Genomic DNA, 20,102 nt, shown 5'->3' with positions numbered 1-20,102 from the left:
GAAAAGAGGAGTTAAAGTTTATTTTTCACATTGAGCCTTATGCAGGAATTAAACTTCAAACCTCTTTCTCTCAGTTTCAACTTAATGTGGGTGGGGTCCTCTCTGATGAACTCGGTGCATATGGGAGAATGATAATAAGAATATTAGAAAGACAGTGAGAAAAAATGACTTAATTCAAGCGGAAGACGGTATCCAACATTAGTATTTGTATACTTTAATTCAGTTCATTTAATAGGGACCGTCCCTAAATTACACTCATCATGTTCTTGTGGATCTCAGGGCTCATGTCAGAATGGATGTATAGCTCCTTTTTATTTATTTAAATACGTCTATTTTGCAATTAGAATCTATACTATTTTTGGCTTTTGGGGAGGGACTGCTCCCTTTCTCCCATTAATTCGTGCCGCCATTGTTTTAATGTTAGCTTTGAGAGTCTTCAGGACAGTTAGTCTTTAAAGACTGCAAGGATGAGAAATCAATAAACAGAACGGACAGTTTAGGATTTCTGATTTATTCTTTGTTCAAGTGTCATATTCCAACCACATTTACATCTAAGCACCACGTCCATATAAACTTTTATGTCTTCAAGTTTTGTAGTTGTGCTAACTCGAAACTGCCGTATAAAGATGGATAGTGTTGTCTTCATTGCTAGCATTGAAAATTTTTTACCTGTAAACAAGAATAGAATTTATCGGAAAATGACGTTAGGATGATTGGAAAAAAGACGCACTATCTGAATTAAACGTACTTATTATAGACCGAACGATGTGCACTTGAATACAATCGAAAGAAGCTATATGCACGTCAGGTTCGCTCGCTATATAATTCCTTTCGATCTAATATCGATGACCAAAGTGCGAAACCACGTATTTCAGAGCTGACCGTAGGTTGGTGTAAAGAGCTTGATGCAAAAACGGCTTTTTTCGCCCCCCCTCTGGAAGTTCTTCAGACTTTGTCTATTGATTACTCATACTTGAGCGCTTCTTTTCCCAAATTTTCAGACCCCCAAAAAATTTTGGGGGGGGAGCTAGGGGGGGTGGAAGTTAAAACCTGTGAACCTCGATATCTCTTGAACGAAGAAAGATATCGAGGTCCGGTTTGGACGAAAAATCGTCTAAAATTGCATACTTTAAGATTCCAAAGGTCAAAATCCCGATATCACATTTTTAAGTCCACATATGTGCTTTTCTCCAGTTTTTAGGTCTAGAAAATTTCTTTTAAACGAAAAATTTACAAAGATCTCAATTTTTTATTTGAACAAAAACCAGTTTTTTAAATTGTTCGTCTTTTTCCGCATCCAACGAGTGGTCGTATAAGCTGGGGAACCGAACGGTTCCGGAGTTATGATCGATTGAAGTTTCCGCTCAACGCGCGCCGACCGATTTTCGCGCGCAAAAAAGTCGGATTTGACTGTTATTAGATCAGATTGAATGTTCAAACTGAGTAAAATGCTTTATTAGGGACTCTTGAGGGTCGCTGAATTCAGAAATTACCGATACTTCCAAAAAATTCACGTTTTTAAAATTGCAGCTTCGGACAGGACCACTGAGCGGCCGGTCGGCGCTCAGTGGGCCTCTAAAATAGCGCTGCGGAGCTGTAATTTTAAAAACGTAAATTATTTGGAAGTATCTGTAATTTCTGAACTCAGCGACCCTCAAGAGTCCCTAATAAAGCATTTTACTCAGTTTGAACATTCAATCTGATCTAATAACAGTCAAATCCGACTTTTTTGCGCGCGAAAATCGGTCGGCGCGCGTTGAGCGGAAACTTCAATCGATCATAACTCCGGAACCGTTCGGTTCCCCAGCTTATACGACCACTCGTTGGATGCGGAAAAAGACGAACAATTTAAAAAACTGGTTTTTGTTCAAATAAAAAATTGAGATCTTTGTAAATTTTTCGTTTAAAAGAAATTTTCTAGACCTAAAAACTGGAGAAAAGCACATATGTGGACTTAAAAATGTGATATCGGGATTTTGACCTTTGGAATCTTAAAGTATGCAATTTTAGACGATTTTTCGTCCAAACCGGACCTCGATATCTTTCTTCGTTCAAGAGATATCGAGGTTCACAGGTTTTAACTTCCACCCCCCCTAGCTCCCCCCCAAAATTTTTTGGGGGTCTGAAAATTTGGGAAAAGAAGCGCTCAAGTATGAGTAATCAATAGACAAAGTCTGAAGAACTTCCAGAGGGGGGGGGGCGAAAAAAGCCGTTTTTGCATCAAGCTCTTTCTAACTAGACTTCTTTTTAACTCTTTCGCAAAAACAAATATTGATATGCGCTAGCTTGGCTTCATATGCAGGATTCATCGAGAAATGCTCTATATTCCAGCTTTCATAATATGTTTCAGTCAGCAGCCTATAGAATTCTCTCATTGCTATTGTGTTTGATTTAAAGCTTATTCTTCAAAATCAGCACACTCTCGACTCTCCCATTCTGATTTACTCGTGACATACGTTACATCGTACAGTTACTCATTTCATGAAAATTTTATCGGTAGCCTTTGAAATCTGAAAAGAAGCTTTCTAAACTTGTTTGTTGGCATGGCAAGAGAACTTTAAAATGACTACAGGTCTTTCTACCATATGACTAAATATGATATAATATAATATAATATAATAATAATATAATATAATATAATAAATATAATATAATATAATATAATATAAATATAATATAATATAATATAATATAATATAATATAATATAATATAATATAATATAATATAATATAATATAATATAATATAATATATAATAAATAAATAAAAGCCAGAACACAATGCCCTCTAAAATTTGTGATGTCATTTTTTTTTGCAGACTTACCAATACAATTTCTAGCACCACCGCTAAAAGGTATTTATCGGTAGCCTTTGAAATCCGAAAAGAAGCTTTCTAAACTTGTTTGTTGGCATGGCAAGAGAACTTTAAAATGACTACAGGTCTTTTTACCATATGACTAAATATAATAAAATATAATATAACATAAATAAATAAGAGCCAGAACACAATGTCCTCTAAAATTTGTGATGTCACTTTTTTTTCAGACTTACCAATACAATTTCTAGCACCACCGCTAAAAGGTATGTAAGCATACTTGTGTCTATTCGCCATTTTTTCAGCTGTAAAATTATCCGGGTTGAATTTTTTGGGTTCTGGCCAAAGTTCCGTATCATAATGCGTGAAGAATGGATAAATTATCGCAGTTGCACCAGCTGGTAAAACGTAATTTTGTGCTGAAAACAATTATTATCAATCATTTTAAATTGTTAAGAGAAGGCAGCTTGTCCTCAAAAAGCTCAAAATGTAGCTTCTTCTGCTGAATGTATACATTGATGACCCACCAGACAAGGTCATACATGTATAGCCACGACTACACCAAGTCTTTCAACCACACGACAACAATGGAAAATGCCTTAAAGAACCAAGTTATGTGCTTACGCCTCATCACATTCACCTAGCATTGGTCTGGTTGAACTATTTATGTATAAATTACACGGGAGGGGGGGGGGGGTACGTTCCCTGGCTGCTACGCGGCCCGCGGCCCATCCGTTAGATGGTGCTTTGGGAGCGCACGTAAATTAATCTATATAGCAAGCAGGCCCGCCACATCCCGTCTCGGGCCCTGGTACCAGTTTAAAGGTCCGGGCCCCAAGCACGGAGGGGGGTCCGAGGGGCATACCCTGAGAAATTTTAGAATTTAAACGACAAATCGGACGCATTTTGAAGCTTCCATAAAGAATTTTTCCATCAATTTCTGCGTAATAATCATGTTTTTTTTTTTTTCGCACAAATACTTGATGTGCTTCAAACTGTTTTATTTTTTTTTTTGGGGGGCTATACATTTCAGTCAAGCAGCCCACTGAATCCACCTCGTATGGCAAGGGAGTTGAGCCATGAGCCATTGAAATCGAGGATGTCCAGACTGGAGACTCTTAACATCTGACGACGGAAGATAATGAAACGCAGTTACTAAAAATATCCCTCTGTACTGAAAATCATGAAATAGATAGAAATTTTCCAAGAAGTATACTTCTTTGAAAATTTAAGAAGAATTCTACAGTGCCCCAGCGTGTTTCTGAAAATCTATTCACCTTTTGCGAGATTTTTAGAGTAAATTGATCACTTTTTCTTACGAAACAAGGGTTGCATGTGAATTCGTAATGGCTTTTTACGGGTAACACGGGCCCCCTCCGGGACCCGGGCCCCGGTACCAGGGACCCAGTATCCCCGCCTTGTGCCTGGCCTGCCTTCATGCACGCTGGGCCTGTCAATTTCCTTTGACATTTTTGCAGTTGTGAATGCATAGCTGAAGTGCGCGACAGCTACAATTTTATTTACAAATGGGTAGTTTTTCTACGAGGATTAAAAATAAACTAGTGGTACGGAATATAACAAAAGAATATGAACTATGCAAAACGATAATCCGGGTATCGGTACTTGGCTCATTTGAAAACGCCTTCAAATGCGGCGTGATACTTCACGCATTCCGGAGAGTTCAAATAGTTGTATCATTGCGCCGTAAGAATGTGACGGAAGATTTAAATGGAAATAGCCTCCATGCACGCTGGCCTTGTCGATTTCCGTTAACATTTTTGCAGTCATTAATGCGCTTAAATGCGCTTCAGGTAGAATTGTATTAAGCAAATGGGTGGTTTTTATAGGAGGATTATAATTGAAGAAATGGTTAGAAATGGAAAAAAAAAGAATATGAACTATGCAAAACGATAATCCGGGTATCGAAACTTGGCTGTTTTGAAAACGCCTGCAAATGCGGCGTGATACCTCACGCATTCCGGAGAGTTCAAATAGTTGTATCATTGCGCCTTAGAAATGCGACGGAAGATTACAATTGAAATAGCCTCCATGCACGCTGGGCGTGTCGATTTCCTTTGACATTTTTGCAGTCATGAAAGCGCTTAAGTGCGCTTCAGCTAGAATTGTATTTAGCAAATGGGTGGTTTTTATAGGAGGACTATAACTAAACAAGTGGTTAGAAATGGAATAATATGAACTATGCAAAACGATTATTCCGATAACGGAACTTATTGGCTGTTTTGAAAACGCCCATGGCAGCAAATTTAGGGGGCGGAAAATTTTGCAATTTTTTTTAAATGTAGGTATAAAAATAAAATTGCAAACGGGAAAAGGCGACAAAATCTTGCATTTCCTGTGAGTATCGTAATTTCCAATTTTGTCGTTTTGTGGTGATACAAAAGACAGCACCTTTAATTAGTCGAGTTATGAGAGAAACCAAACACGCAATTTGGCCAGAACGCTCATTTATGAACATTCTTGGCCGTTTTGGTCTAACATTGGAATCTGAATTTTGTCAGTGACATTTTTGTGTCAGAAGGTTGGCTGCCCTTTCATTAGTCTAGTTGAGAGAGAAACCAAATACGCAATTTGGCCTGGAGCGGCGCGGCGCAGAAAGGAATGATGACGAGGACTTGAGATGAAAAGGAGAGGCTCTCGGCGCGGCGCGGCGGTCGGCATGTAACACATATTAGCGCCTACAAGACTGCATGACTACTTCACGCATTGCGTCAAACACAGTGCGTTCAGCAGCGGTCGGCGTGAAAGGCATAGCGCCTACAAGAGTGTATGAATACTTCACGCATTGCGCCAAACAAAGTGCGATCAGCACGGCGCGGCGGTGGAAGTTAAAATTATTGAACCACATTTATGATTGTTCTTTCATAATTTTTTCGTTCATTTCTTATTAATGGAAGGCATTGTCCACACAGAGACAGGTTTACGGAACTTAACTTTCGCGCCAAGTTCCGTGAATTTTTGCTAGTAGTGTTGACAGGGCTTCCGCAAAAAATGTATCCAACACGAGTAAACGCGTCTTATGCATCCCTCTCCCTCCGGCACGTTCACTTGACGGTTTTTATTGATGTTTCAAAACGAATGAGATAGGGGCGGCAAAATACAGGCGGCCCATGGGAGGCAAGTAGGTAAATCCGGCCCTAAATCTCGCTATTCACCCTTATTAAAGTCATGTCTAATAAAATTGAGACGGTTGTTATTCTCAATTTCAAGGGTTTTGATGGTGGGATTTAGGCTGTTGAAAAAGTCGAGAATAGCATGCGTATCTTCTTTTTTTACACAATAAGAACAAATATCATCAACATTAAAGTGGTGTAACCTACTTTTTTTAGAATTCCATTTCGTCACGTCGTCTGAATAATTTTCTACGTAAAATTTCAAAGAGAATGAATTTACTTAACGGAGCAATGCTTTAGTTCGTGTCTTGTCACGTGACCGTGGCCAACTTTATCTCAAAATTCCAACACTTTTTGAACTACTGCGGGTTATTTTTGAAAGTCTATTTGAATGCCCTTGGAAGAAATTGTAAGATTTTATTTTTTTTTCATCGAGGTTAGATGCGTTCGAAGGCGATTCTTGAACGTTGGCAGCACACTATTTTCCTCCATTTAAATGTATGGCTAACAATCGACTCTGGGCGAGGCAGCCTGCCTAACCTAAAATCGATATTTTTAACGGATTCAAATGCACAAAAAGCAATGTTGCCAACGTTCAAGAATCGCCTTTGAACGCATCTAACGCTGGTGAAAAAAATTAAAATCTGGATCACGAGGGTCGCTGTATTTCTATTTTAAAAAACATGGAGTGAACTTATCCGATAGAATAAAGGATTTGGTACAGTAATAGACGGCTATCTTTGTGGAGAACATCCAAACAAGAACATGTTTTGTTTTCTCGGTTATCAGATACTCCAAAACATTCAAAAACGCACCCGGACTGACAAAAATAAGAATAGGTCAGATGCGCTGGTCACAGAATCAAGTTTTAATGCTTGTTTCTTATGGATTAGCTAAAAATAATAAGATCCGTCCAAACAGCAACTCTCTGCGTTTCAACAGTAATGAAGATATCGCGCGCTTTAAAAAAATCGTTTCATGACGTCATCCACCGCGGTAGTGATACTCTCGGTTTCTTCCACCTTGCTTTCATTTGTCAGGGATACACACATTTCCACTATACTCAACGTGAAACCCGGATGGAAGCAAGGTGGAAGAAACCGAGGGTGTCACAACCGCGATGGATGACGTGTTGACGTTATAAACCGAATTTTTCAAATCGCAATATATTTATTAATTTTGAACGTAGAAAGTTGCTGCGTGAACGATCTTGTTACTCATCAGCCGATCTCCAAGAATCACACACCAAAACACGATTCTGTGACCAGCGTAACTGACCCATTAGGTTTTAAAAGCCACCACTCACTTAATTTCGTGTCCTCTTCTGCATACCTCGCAAAAATAGGAACCGCAGGAAACAAGCGAAGAGTTTCCTTAATAACCTGTTCCAAATATTTCATTTTATCTAGATCATCCAGTGTAACAGGCTTATCGGCGTTTCCAAAAATATTGTACTGCTCCTCGAAAACTTTCTCCTACAATGCAAAAAATGAAGCATAAAACATTTGGTTGATGAAAATGTTTGGAATGGTGGATCTCATTCAACATTCAAATTAAATATTACCATACTTGTATACAAAATATTGTCAAATTCGTTTTGTAAAGAAGCTATCGTGAATCCAGCGATTCAGGTTTTGATATCGTCCTTGGACTTCATCAAATGTGTTCACTTAACATCTCTAAATAGAGATCATTTTCAAAATTGATTTTAATAAATGAATGTAATGTAATCATTGGCAGCAAGAAGGAGAGGGATCGAGTATTTTAAATCCTTCCGTAGCCCCTTTTTTTACTTTTTAACATAAGTCACAGCTTCTTAACAGGCTTTAAACGATTAGGTAAATATTCTTTATCCTTCAACAGATATGCTGTTTTTGGAAATACCACATTAAGATACGTCCCGTTTGCTTATCCTCATCTATTTCTAGGTATATACAAAATTAAATAAGTTTCACAGACTCACTTGATATTCGGGATGAATAGCTAGCATTAACAAAACAAAACAGTTGGTTTGCGCCGCGGTCTCACTTCCCTGTAAAAAATTATACTATAGAATTAGACGATAGACATGCATGTAAATATTTTTCAGTAAAAAAGTACCTGACACTATGTCAGTCATTTCTGAATATATGGGAACATCTGGCAGTCTTGATTCTGATGTGAATCAAAATTTTAGATGAGAGAAAAAACACTAAGAGGTAACCCGAACTGTATGTAACAAGGTGGAGAAATGGTGCTGGATCCACACCATTTCGCGGGGAAATCAAAGCTAAGAAGTTCCGAAAATTATAATTAAAGTCAAAAATAATTTTCATTTAAACTCTAATGAGTACCAGTACAAAACTGGGGGGGGGGGGGGGGAGTGTTCAGCTCAGGTAGGTTGCATTGGAATATTAACTATTAAGTCGGAGTCACGCCGAGAGATCTATACTGGTTTGGGTCTTTTTAGACCTCATCCACAGATCACACTCTTCAGTGAGAAATCAAAAAGTCAAAATTCTAGGAGATCTTTTTTACATGACCGGCTCAAAATTGGACTGCCAATTTTCGTCTAATATGGACCCTTCAAAAGCAATTCAAAGTTTGAAGGCAAAACACGGCGATTTCGAGAAAAACGCCGTTACATATTAGCAACAATGTTGCTAGCGTTAGAGGCGATTCATTTCTATAGATCGTAGAACGTTACTGGTAATGAAAATTATGCCGTGGAATTTGGACTCAGTTTTTTTTGAGACTGATGAGAAGCGTTTTGTATCAAAATTTGGAAATAGATTTTTTCGACTTCGATCAACTTCAGTTTTCATCTAACGGACCTCTTTGTCTGATTACATTAAAGAGAAAGGGCATTCATTCAAAACCTGGTAAGTGCCACCCGGTTGCAAAAGCTATGTATGTTGTTCCACATCGTAAATGAATCTAAATGCATTTGCATGGCTTTTTTATTGAAGTAACTGGGGACACGCCCCGTGACCGCTGCGCGGTCCAACCTCCCGAGACGCTTCGCGCCTCGGGTGTAATCACAGCTCGGCGCCAAAAATAAAATGTAAGGAAACATACCGCGAGTATGAAGGTTACAGTCTCATCTATCTTATCTGTTTCAGAATAAGTGTAGATGCTATCTTCTTGAAAATTGTGGATGGCGTCAAGTAAATACTTTGGACAATCAACACCTGCTCCATTCATATCATCATTATTGTTGCCGTAGTTTTTTGAAATATGTTTTCTCCTTTCATTAATCATCTGTAGTGGGGTCAAGATACGAAAACAAGTCAGCATAGCAGCAGTAATCGCGATTTGGTTGTAAAATGTATGTTGATTTTAGTGACGTCGATTTGTTGCAATATTATCGGTTAAGAAAATTGCGATTTCATCACATAAATTTGCAATAAAATTGTTATCTTATTGACGGCAATATATTGCAATATAATCGAATGGAAGATCATGATATAAATCAAGACCAAAGAGCGACGCCAAGAATGGCACAATTTGGGCCAGAAGGGATTTTTCTGAAACCGGGCCCAAACGATACCTTATGATACCCTAAAACTCTGGTAAAAATTTTAGCTTGAGTATACGCACCGTTTTTGAGAAATGGGGGGGCAAAGTTGCCAAATCGCCATCATTCTGGACAGCATTTTTACAGCAAAAAGACGGGAAAAATGGACGAAAAAGTTACACCATTGATGGGTTTGGGCTGTAAATGTTCTTATTGAGCCCCCGTGCATGTGATTATCTTCAGTTTCAAAAATTTTGGACGTACAGTGGTTTAAAATGGGGAGAAATCGTGGACAGATAAGGATTCTTTGTCAAACTTTTTAAAAATGGAAGTAAAATTGTTGGTCTCCTGCAGAACAATGTTCTTATCGGTCTTCAATGCATTCAATTGGGTTCAGTTTATCAAATTTTCATCGCACAATGGTCCAAAATGGGAAATTAGTGGAAAAATTAAGATCTTCTGCCTAACTTTTTAAAAATGATGTACGACTATTGGTTCCCAGTAGACTTTAGATCCCAGAAAAATTCTTTAAATTCTTTTTTTGACTATTTAAATCTTTTTTACATTTTTTCTCTCCACTTTTCTTTCTTTTTTTTAAATTTCTGAAAGTTTGCATATTTTATTGAAATAATGCTACAAAGTCTATTCTATAACAACGTTCTATAAACAATACGGTCTGACATATATAAATAATTAAAAAAAATAAAAACATGCATTTTTCCGGGATTTAAACTCTACTGGGGACCAACAGTTTGACAGAGGATCTTAATTTGTCCACTAATTCCCCCATTTTTGACCACTGTGCGATGTACATTTGTGAAGCTGAACACATTTTCATACATTGAGGACCAATAAGAACATTGTTAGCCATGAAAACTGCAGCAGACCGACAATTTTACTTCCATTTCTAAAAATTTGACAAAGAATCCTGATTTGTCGACGATTTCTCCCCATTTTGGACCACTAAGCGACCAAAATTTTTGAAACTGAACACAGTTAAATGCTTGGGGGCCCAATGAGAACATTTACAGCCGAAACCCATCAAATATTTGACTTTTTCGTCCATTTTTCCCGTCTTTTTGCTGTAGAAATGCTGTCCAGAATGATGGCGATTTGGCAACTTTGCCCCCTCATTTCTCAAAAACCGGGCGTATACTCAAGCTAAAATTTTTACCAGAGTTTTAGGGTATCATAAGGTATCGTTTGGGCCCGGTTTCAGAAAAATCCCTTCTGGCTCAAATTGTGCCAAAAAACGGTCGTTTTTGGCGTCGCTCTTTCGATTTTATCGAACGCAACTTTATAGAGATAAAATTGCGACAAGATCAAGTATAATCAACCTGGTGCTGATGCATGATCCTAGCAATTTTATTGCCGAAAATTCGTGAAAAAATCGGAATTTAATTTCAAAATATTGCTATTTTTACGTTGAGAAATGCTACCTGGGAATAATTATGTTTTAATTAGGTATGCAATCGATTGAATGACTTATCAATCAAGTATAATTTAAAGAGATCATTATGCTGTGACGTTGAGTAATGCACTCTCTCATTTGAATGATGAAACAATTCTAAAGAATCGTAGTGGACGTATGAACATATGTACAGCTTCAAGATTTTTTATTAGCATCACCATGTAAGTAATGATATTACAATCGTTTTTGCTGGAATTTTTCGCCTTGCCAGCTTTTGTTTTGACAAATCCGGTTACTTTTATGCATGTCAATTGGAATTTTTACATTCATTTTGACAGAAACATCATGGGGGAGGGAGTGGGGGGGGGGCACAAGTGAATTGTGATAAAAAAAATTTCAACAAATATCGGTTTTTCCCTTGTGGTGATCTTTTTATGTGAGACGCGTTCGGAGCTTTAAGTTCCATCATCATCAGTACTTGTTCGACTTCGACTAATGTTCTAAGCAATAGGAAAAACTTCGCACCCATCCTAATGGCAAGGGCACTGGGCAGGGCAGCAGGGGTTATAGAAGCAACCTTCCAAGTGCTACTTTACTCATTCAAAATTACGGTTCCAAATACATATTAAAATGAGTGTTCAAATATGGTAATGTGACACCTTGAAACACATGGTGTTCTGATTGCAACTTGTTGCGGTTGTTTCTTAATGTTACTTAACCAAATTAAACTTAAATTAAAAACTAACACCAGATAAAAATTATGTCATGAAATAAATTATTTTAAGAAAAATGTACGTTATTATAATACAGGGTGTACCAAAAGTCCGTCCCACCCCTGCTAACTTTTGAACGAATTGAGCTAGGGTAATGAAACTTTGGGAATGTTCCTATCTCAAAGGGGACCATCTTTTGGGGGGGTCAAAATTTTGGTCCCCCCTCAGGGGGGGCGCGGGGGGCCCCCAACTTTTTTTTTTCAAATGGCAACCCCTATCTTGTGATACATCATTCGAAAGAGCATAAAAAACTAAGAATTTTGGCGCAAACCGCAGATCAATATCTTAATTTTTGACCGAGTTATGATAGGTCAAAGGTCAAATTTGACCTATTTTCAAAAAATCATAACTCCGGTTCAAATTATCGTAAAGAAAAAAATAAAACGGGAAAATTTACCAAATTGTGTCCGCTTTTAAGTAAAAATTGCAGAAATCACTTCGCTGTAATTTTAAGGGGGGGCTCGGACCCCCAAATACGTCAATTCAAAGGTCATTCAATTTTCCCGCGAAAAAAGGCAATTTCCCCTAGATTTGCCTCCACATTATCTCAGTAAGGTCAAAATTAGTTCAACATTACGTTGGCAAGTCCCCAAATTTCGGGAAAAGTTAAAAAAAAAACGAAATTTAAAGGTGATTAAATTTGACCGTTAAATTTCGTTTTTTTTAACTTTTCCCGAAATTTGGGGACTTGCCAACGTAATGTTGAACTAATTTTGACCTTACTGAGATAATGTGGAGGCAAATCTAGGGGAAATTGCCTTTTTTCGCGGGAAAATTGAATGACCTTTGAATTGACGTATTTGGGGGTCCGAGCCCCCCCTTAAAATTACAGCGAAGTGATTTCTGCAATTTTTACTTAAAAGCGGACACAATTTGGTAAATTTTCCCGTTTTATTTTTTTCTTTACGATAATTTGAACCGGAGTTATGATTTTTTGAAAATAGGTCAAATTTGACCTTTGACCTATCATAACTCGGTCAAAAATTAAGATATTGATCTGCGGTTTGCGCCAAAATTCTTAGTTTTTTATGCTCTTTCGAATGATGTATCACAAGATAGGGGTTGCCATTTGAAAAAAAAAAGTTGGGGGCCCCCCGCGCCCCCCCTGAGGGGGGACCAAAATTTTGACCCCCCCAAAAGATGGTCCCCTTTGAGATAGGAACATTCCCAAAGTTTCATTACCCTAGCTCAATTCGTTCAAAAGTTAGCAGGGGTGGGACGGACTTTTGGTACACCCTGTATACAAATTAAATGTTAAGTTTATAAAGTATGTCATTGAACACTTACGTTCTTGCTGAAGTCTCGAAAATCGTCACAGTCCTTTTTCATCACCTTTGCAGAGCTTGTTTTTTCATAAATGTAGTCCATGTACAACAATGGTGTAAAAAATCGCTCCACGAAAAGAGGCAAAACCCTAGTTTAATATAAAAAAACTCATTAATCATGTAGAAATAGCTGTTTACAGCAGCTGTGGGGCAAACTATGATTCGTTCATAAAATCTGCAGTTTCTCCGGGAATTTCGGAAAAGAACCCGATCAATTGGCCTCAAAAATTTAAAAATATTAAAATATTGGGGGATTTTACTTCAGTGTGCGCACCATAGAACTGCTGTCTATAGAAAGCAGGAAATGGGATTCACGGCTTTTGTTTACTCCGCTAACTATTCATAATTCAGGTCTTCAAATTTTGGGCAATTACTGTTTTCTGAATTAATTGAATGTTTCTTATGTATTTTTTAGTGACTATGAGAGTGATTTTCCTTAAAAAAATCGAATGAATCTCCCTTGACTTTTAGCCGAATTTTGTGCTGTAAAATTCGAGAAGAGTCTTTTACGTTTTTTAACATTGACCTGTTTTTTTTTGTAAAATCGAGTTTTTCAAACATCATCTTTGCTGTTATAACAAAATACTTCTTGTCTTAAAAGTACGTTTATAAAAAAGAAGAAAAATTGGTTGGTAGACGGAAAAATTCTGAATTATTTTTGGATTCAGGAGCAAATTATAAACATGATTAGCCCTAATCGAATTAGATTCTTAAAACCAAAAAAACCCTCCCTTCTAGACGCAAAAGAGACAGGTATTTAAATCGATAAACAGATCAATATTGACACATGATTAAATAAACCAAAAAGGAGGGACAAAATATAAGGCATCCGTTAAGCATCTCGTTTCATACGAAAAAGTAGATCCACTAAAAAAACACTTACGTAAAATAATTAGTTTTCATTTTCTTCTGACAGCAGCACGAAAAGAATATAAGAATCATTTAAGTTATATAAAAAACAAACAAGAAATTAAAATTTACAGATCTTCTATGTATTTCACAATAGGAAGAATGACTTGAAGCAATTGAACAAAAACATGTTCTAAAGACTGAAGATGAAATTTGCAAAACTGTTTGTCAGCGTGCCTTCCAATTATTTCAAAAACAACTAAAACAGTTTTCGGTAATATCTGCAATCCAAAAAGTTCGGCAGCTGAAGCAAGCTTTACGGTCCTGGGTGTCAAAATTGGACTAAAGTGGTGGTAATTGGTAGCCTCATGACAATTTTTCGGTACTTTTGGCGAAATTTGGCAGCACGGGCCACTAGTTTTGGCTCTAGCTGCCGCTGCCGAGCCTCTTGGATAGAAGTGCAGTGATTGCTGGAGCATCTCCAATTGTGAAAGGGCCTCCAAATTCAGAATCATAATAATTGAGAATTATTGGGTTGAGCGCATTTTTTTCTCTCATTTTGATGTATTTTGAAAAATTCGTGATTTTATGTTAAAAGAAAGAAAATAAATTCAATTAGTTTATAGACGCCAGATACTTACCGAAACAAAACTTCTGCCCAGTCTCGACTTCGACCTAGCTGAGAGTCAACCTTCACCCCAAAAGATGCCTCTAAAAAAGAGACGTGACTGTAATTTCCATGTGATAGAATGTTTGGAAATTTTGATTTAGTAAATTACATCTTTCTGTAGCATGCATGTTTTTGAAATGTTGAACCTCACTTTCCGTTTCTAGGCCCCGAAGAAGCTTTTTTTGGTCTTTTAAAATTCTTTAATTAGGAGCAGGACATTTCCAAGCTCATCCAATTATCTTATGAAAAATTCCAAAAAATTCAAGTTCTATTGGGATTGAATCAGAGTAAGACCAAAACTTTAAGGTGCATTTGTTTTCAAGCAGTTCATAATACACGAATAGAAATTTCCTACCAGACCAATGAGGATATCTATCAAATACACTACGACTGGAATTTCTCGTTGGAACAACAGAAAATTTTCCTCTTTTCAACGATATCAAGCGCGCCATGCTATTGCGCGCATATTGGAATAGGCTGCCTCGGCGGCTAGATAAATCATTGATTCAGACCTCATAGCTTCCACAAATAATTTACGATGCCAAGCGCTTTTCATATTTTTTGACAATATTAAAATAAAGAAGATTACTTGCTTAAAATTAGTAGCTCACCACAGATTGTGTCAAGTGAAGCCGTGAAGAAGTACGGATAAAATTCTACTTCGACACCACTACCACAATGATGTTGCATCTTTTGTACGATGATCGTTGCTCTTTTGCTCATTACAGGCATAAATCTTGTGATTTCTCTTGGAGCAAAAGATGGCGTCAGCATTTTTCGAGTTTTCTTCCATTTTTCGACTGAAATTAGGGAATAAAAAGAGGATGTAGAGTCATTTTGATTGGCACCCAATCACTTTTTTGGTACTGCACTCCTTTTTTGCAGTTTATTAAAAGAGTACCTCTTCTTATGTCTGACAAAACCGAATGCAATGGATTTTAACTAAGAAAGTTAAGATTTGACTCAGATGTCCATTTGCAACTTTTGTATTGTAAGCATCATCTCATACGGAACATATTGAAGAGAAAATAAGAAGCATTTGATGATGTTAGTCCGCAACCACGTATCTCGTTTTGCAATATTTGAAAATATCGGCTCCTATTTTAATTTTAAAAGGATAACAAACCTGGATCATTCCTTGAAGTATTATGTAGAATTTTATTTGGACACAGAAAAAAATAAGGAGGGCAGTTTTTTAGAACTGTCGTAGAGTAGTTTCTCGTTTAAAAAATAAAATAGGATAAGAAGTCTGCAACGCCGCAAACCGAGACACGTGGTTGCGAACTTACCCCGTCGATTTAGTTCAAACCTTCCTGACTATCGAATCAACTTATTTCTCATTTTTGAAAAAGAGACTTTACGTGGCTTAAAGAGTGGTGCACGAGCAAGGATGTGACATGAATTTTTTAATGCTGCGCATTTTATGTTTTAATAAAAGCTTTGTCAAAACCAAGTGCCAATTAGGTACATCAAATTTTTTTGAACCGGTATTTACGTACGTGGTGCTGTAATCAGACCGGTGCCTATCCCTGCCTGACCAACCTTATAAAAAACCGCATCTTTGGCTAATGTTTTAGAGCTGTTCAAAATGATCTGAAAAATGCAACAAAAAGAAAAATTATCAGATTAAAACAATTTTCAGGTCTTGTCTAATAAGGTCATGTTAACAAAATGATGGAAGAGAGGATGTCAAAGGAGATGCATGTTGGGATCCTCCTGGGAGGAGACGAACGGGACGCCCAGTGAGAGGACGGCTATAGGGAGTTTTGATTGAAATAAGGGAGTGCCGAATCTCTGAAGGGTTGTGGGATGACAAGGTTTTTTGGTGGTTAGGCTTCGTAGAGCGCCAGAGCGCTGTAAAAGCGACTCTAATGTACGTATAGCAATTTTCTATTCAGAAATATGAGGACACTACTCGAATCAGACCCACGAAGACTTTCCTCGTCAAATATTTATTTGAGGATACAGACATCAGAGAACAGGAAAGAACTGGGGGTTTATCGCGTATTTAATTATTTCAAAATTTGCCATTTAAAAACATGTATACTAGCAGACTAGATTATTTTGTCCCATCTTCTCCAATAATCGTTCAATTTATAAACAATGGGTATTCTCGTGTTCACCTCACTCAATAGTTTCCACTGTTGTATTATAATTAATAAATTTTCTCCGCTGTGTCTGATAAGGAAGTTTGCCCGATCAAATGGCATATTCCGCCTATACTCGCACTTGCAAAACTGTTTCGTTTGTTTTGCATCTTGAAAAGATGACGAAATTATTTAATGCAGTTGTCATATGGGCCTACTCTCACTTACTTTCAGCTTTTGAAACCAAAAATGACCTTATCTCTCTATTAATTATCATCCACCAACTTTTCAGAAAATCAATTTTCTAAATCCACACGTTTTTGAACTCTCAAAAGTGCATTCTTATTTTTCTTGTTTTTTTTTTCCATCTTCATGGTTGTAATAACAACCAATGATTGGTTGGCAATGGTTTTGAAATCTTATACTTGTTTAAGGGCATAATGCAATTATGCTTATTTTGCAGAATACTAATTGTAAGTGTTGCAAAATCGTGAGGTGATCAACAATTTTGTATATTTTTTACCTGGATATCCTCTGGTTTTGTGATGAAAACAAGAAGTTTACTACCAAGCCAGAATTTAGATGGTGATCCATACTCTTCACAATATCCGGTAACGATCCATAATAAGTCTGGAAAAGTAGCAGAATTAAGGGACCTAAAATACCATTGCTCAGCATACATATCCTGGATAATTCTTCTGTGCGATTATAGACACATTATCGTTGTATCTACTGGAAGATATGAACATCCTTTTTCAGAAAACATTTGGAAAAGCGGATTCATGGGAAATGCACCACTGGGTGATCATAAGGGGTCTTCCGACGATTTTTAACAGAGTTTCACTCCTGACAATGTCAAATTTTTAGTACGGTTTTCGAGAATGTGACAATTACACAGCTCATTAAAACTTGTTCTTTTTTTGAACCCCACAAGGCAACTAAATACGCCGAGCAAAAATGAAACCCATCATTAGAAAGAAAATTCCAACGATAGTTTCACTCACTTTTTCCGGGAAGGAAAAACATTTCTCCTTGTTACAAGTAAAATTATTTTTGCCTACCATTATCAACAAAAGAAAATGTTGGGAAAATCGTATAACATCAACAATTTTAAAACAAATGCGCAATCCCCATAAGTTGATAACTTCACTTTAGGCTTTTAAAAAAACTAAGAAAAAAAATACAAGAGGACATATGATCTCATATGATATTGTGAAATAAAATGTCTAGATTGATCACGCGCATTTTGAAATCGGAAGTATAGGTAATGTTCAGCTGTAATTATCATTCCTATCGATATGTATGAAAAGCTCTGCAAATTTATACGTGTGAAATCGCTTTCAGGTTGTTTGCTGCTTGCATTATGTTTCATTAATGGTTGGACCCAGTGTCTTTCCCAGCGGACCCATGGAATGAAAAGCCCTACCTAAGTCACAAAATACTTTTACCACGTGTCAATCTCCGGAAAATGGGCCCTCACAGTTTTTTTTTATTCATTGTTTATTTTTTTAATGTCTTTTAATTTCTTTTACAGTTGCTGTTCTCACTTTCAAAAATCGTCAATTTTCAATCTACGAATACCTGCATATGAGACGTGACGGTAAAAATATGGTTCCACCTGGCATCTTCGGTACGTGCCCTGTTCCAGAAGCCCTAATCACTTTTAACTGGACCGCGTTTATCAGAAGAGAACCAATTCTTATGAAGTTAAAACTGAGATAAATAAGTTTGAGGTTTTATTCCTCCATAAGACCCAATGTGGAATGTAAACTTTAATCCCTCTTTTCACGAACTAATAGTTTTTTTTTCGATTTTAAGTATTTGGCAGGAGACATTATACAACGAGAGGAACTCAATAACACCCTTAACTCAATTTTTTCGAAAATATGGGTTGGTTCCTTTCTGATGAACTTGGTCCAACTGTGTACGGAGCGCTAAACAACCGAGCAGTTGTTGAAGATTAACTTTCCTTTTTTACTCCAAAAAAGTCACTTACCATAGTGAGTTTTGTTAAGAAGTGACAGCACGTTGCCGACGAAAGGCAGAGCTGTTGGTCCAGGAAACTTTGAGGCAAGTCGCTCCTTATGCCTCCGATTCCATTTATGAATACCCCATGTCAGGGTCAAGCAGATGCATAAGATAGTTAACAGTGCCCCAGTGACGTCAGACAGTCCAGGGATTAATATTTCCATTGCACACGAATAAACCCACAATCAAACACAATGTATTGCAATTCTAGACTAAAATTGATGATGAGCGATGCATTGATGCAAAAAAGTACTATTTATATTTAAAGCAAACTATAAACTGGTACACTATAACCGATCTCCATTTATTAGTTGCAGGTTAAAAGTTTGATATATACGTTTTAAAGTGCGAATTCAGTAAATAATAAATAATTAGAAAACTACATTATGACGCGAGAGATGAATAGAACAAGTGATAGTTAAAACACCAAATGATAATGAGCGAATCACCTTTTCAGAAAATTACTTCCGATATTATGTAGGGCATTAAAGCACTTCGCACATAATCGCGCTACCGGTTGACACAGCTCGCAAACTCTACTCCATAAACTGTCAGTTTTGCCAATCAATTATTGAAAACAGGACCTGACTATAGAAGGGTCAACTGGTCCTTTTTTTGTTGAGTAACTTCACTTTTTTATTGTTTTCGTGGAACATTCGGTTTTACCAACGCGGTAGCCTTGGATCATTGCATTACTTTCTCGTTTTTGTGAGTGTAGGTACTCAAGGTAGTTTCATCGCTCCTTAAAAAGGTGTGACTTGTTATTGATTCAGATGCAAAACAAATTCAACAATTCGTTCTTAAATTATAGAGAGTTTATTTTAGTTTTAGATCTTCGTAAGTACGTTGGGCTAACATTGTCAGGCTGATTGTGAGCTATAAATGGACCACTAGACAAGGTACGAATTACAGCATTTAGATACATGTTTCTGAACCAAAATTTTACGTAAAGCACAATGCGCACAACGAAAATTACCGAAATTAACTCCTTACGAAGATAATTAATGATTCTTGATGCGTGAATTTTAACCACCCGCGCATGAAACTCATTGCTCTACGTGATTCATATCGCGCGCTAAACGTTATCATGACAGTCTCTGCGATATAAAAATCTGGCAACCTCAATCTTGACGCTCTGGCTCAGCTATAGCAAATTGCTTATAGTTCGAACAAAACACAGTGGGAAATGAACATTGCTCGTTTGAGAAGCTTGCTGAAACCGTTGTAGTGCTCGATTTGACTCACGTAGAGCTTTGAGTTTCTTGAGAGCGGGCAGTTCAAATTCTTCGTAACCAATGTGAAATAAAAGCGTTTATATCTTCGTAAGGAGTTGATTTCAGTAATTTTCGTTGCGCGAATCGTGTTCGACGTGAAATTTTGGATAAGAAACATGTATCAGATTGCTTAAATTCGTACCTTGTCTTGTGGTCCATTATAATGAATCACTCGGTAAGTCACGAATTTGAGCACCCTGGCATATCGACGTTGTAAGTCGGCAATCACATAACTCGATTTG

The 20,102-nt window shown here is 37.2% G+C and overlaps 1 protein-coding gene across 1 annotated transcript; it reads right to left on the bottom strand.

Moving 5' to 3' along the window:
• Positions 1-496: 496 nt before the first annotated feature.
• On the bottom strand, positions 497-19,356 carry LOC109044439 (cytochrome P450 4C1-like). The gene is made up of 11 exons (XM_019062159.2): positions 18,555-19,356; positions 17,082-17,188; positions 15,971-16,064; positions 15,083-15,271; positions 14,443-14,512; positions 12,915-13,041; positions 9,005-9,187; positions 7,911-7,979; positions 7,254-7,422; positions 3,053-3,235; positions 497-669 (listed from the first exon to the last, which is right to left on the bottom strand). The coding sequence occupies exons 1-11, from the start codon at positions 18,748-18,750 to the stop codon at positions 497-499; spliced, it is 1,560 nt and encodes a 519-aa protein (XP_018917704.2). The 5' UTR covers positions 18,751-19,356.
• Positions 19,357-20,102: the final 746 nt, after the last annotated feature.

This window comes from Bemisia tabaci, chromosome 8 (genome assembly GCF_918797505.1).
Source record: "Bemisia tabaci chromosome 8, PGI_BMITA_v3".
NCBI lineage: Eukaryota > Metazoa > Arthropoda > Insecta > Hemiptera > Aleyrodidae > Bemisia > Bemisia tabaci.
This window is presented reverse-complemented; position numbering and strand designations above follow the sequence as displayed.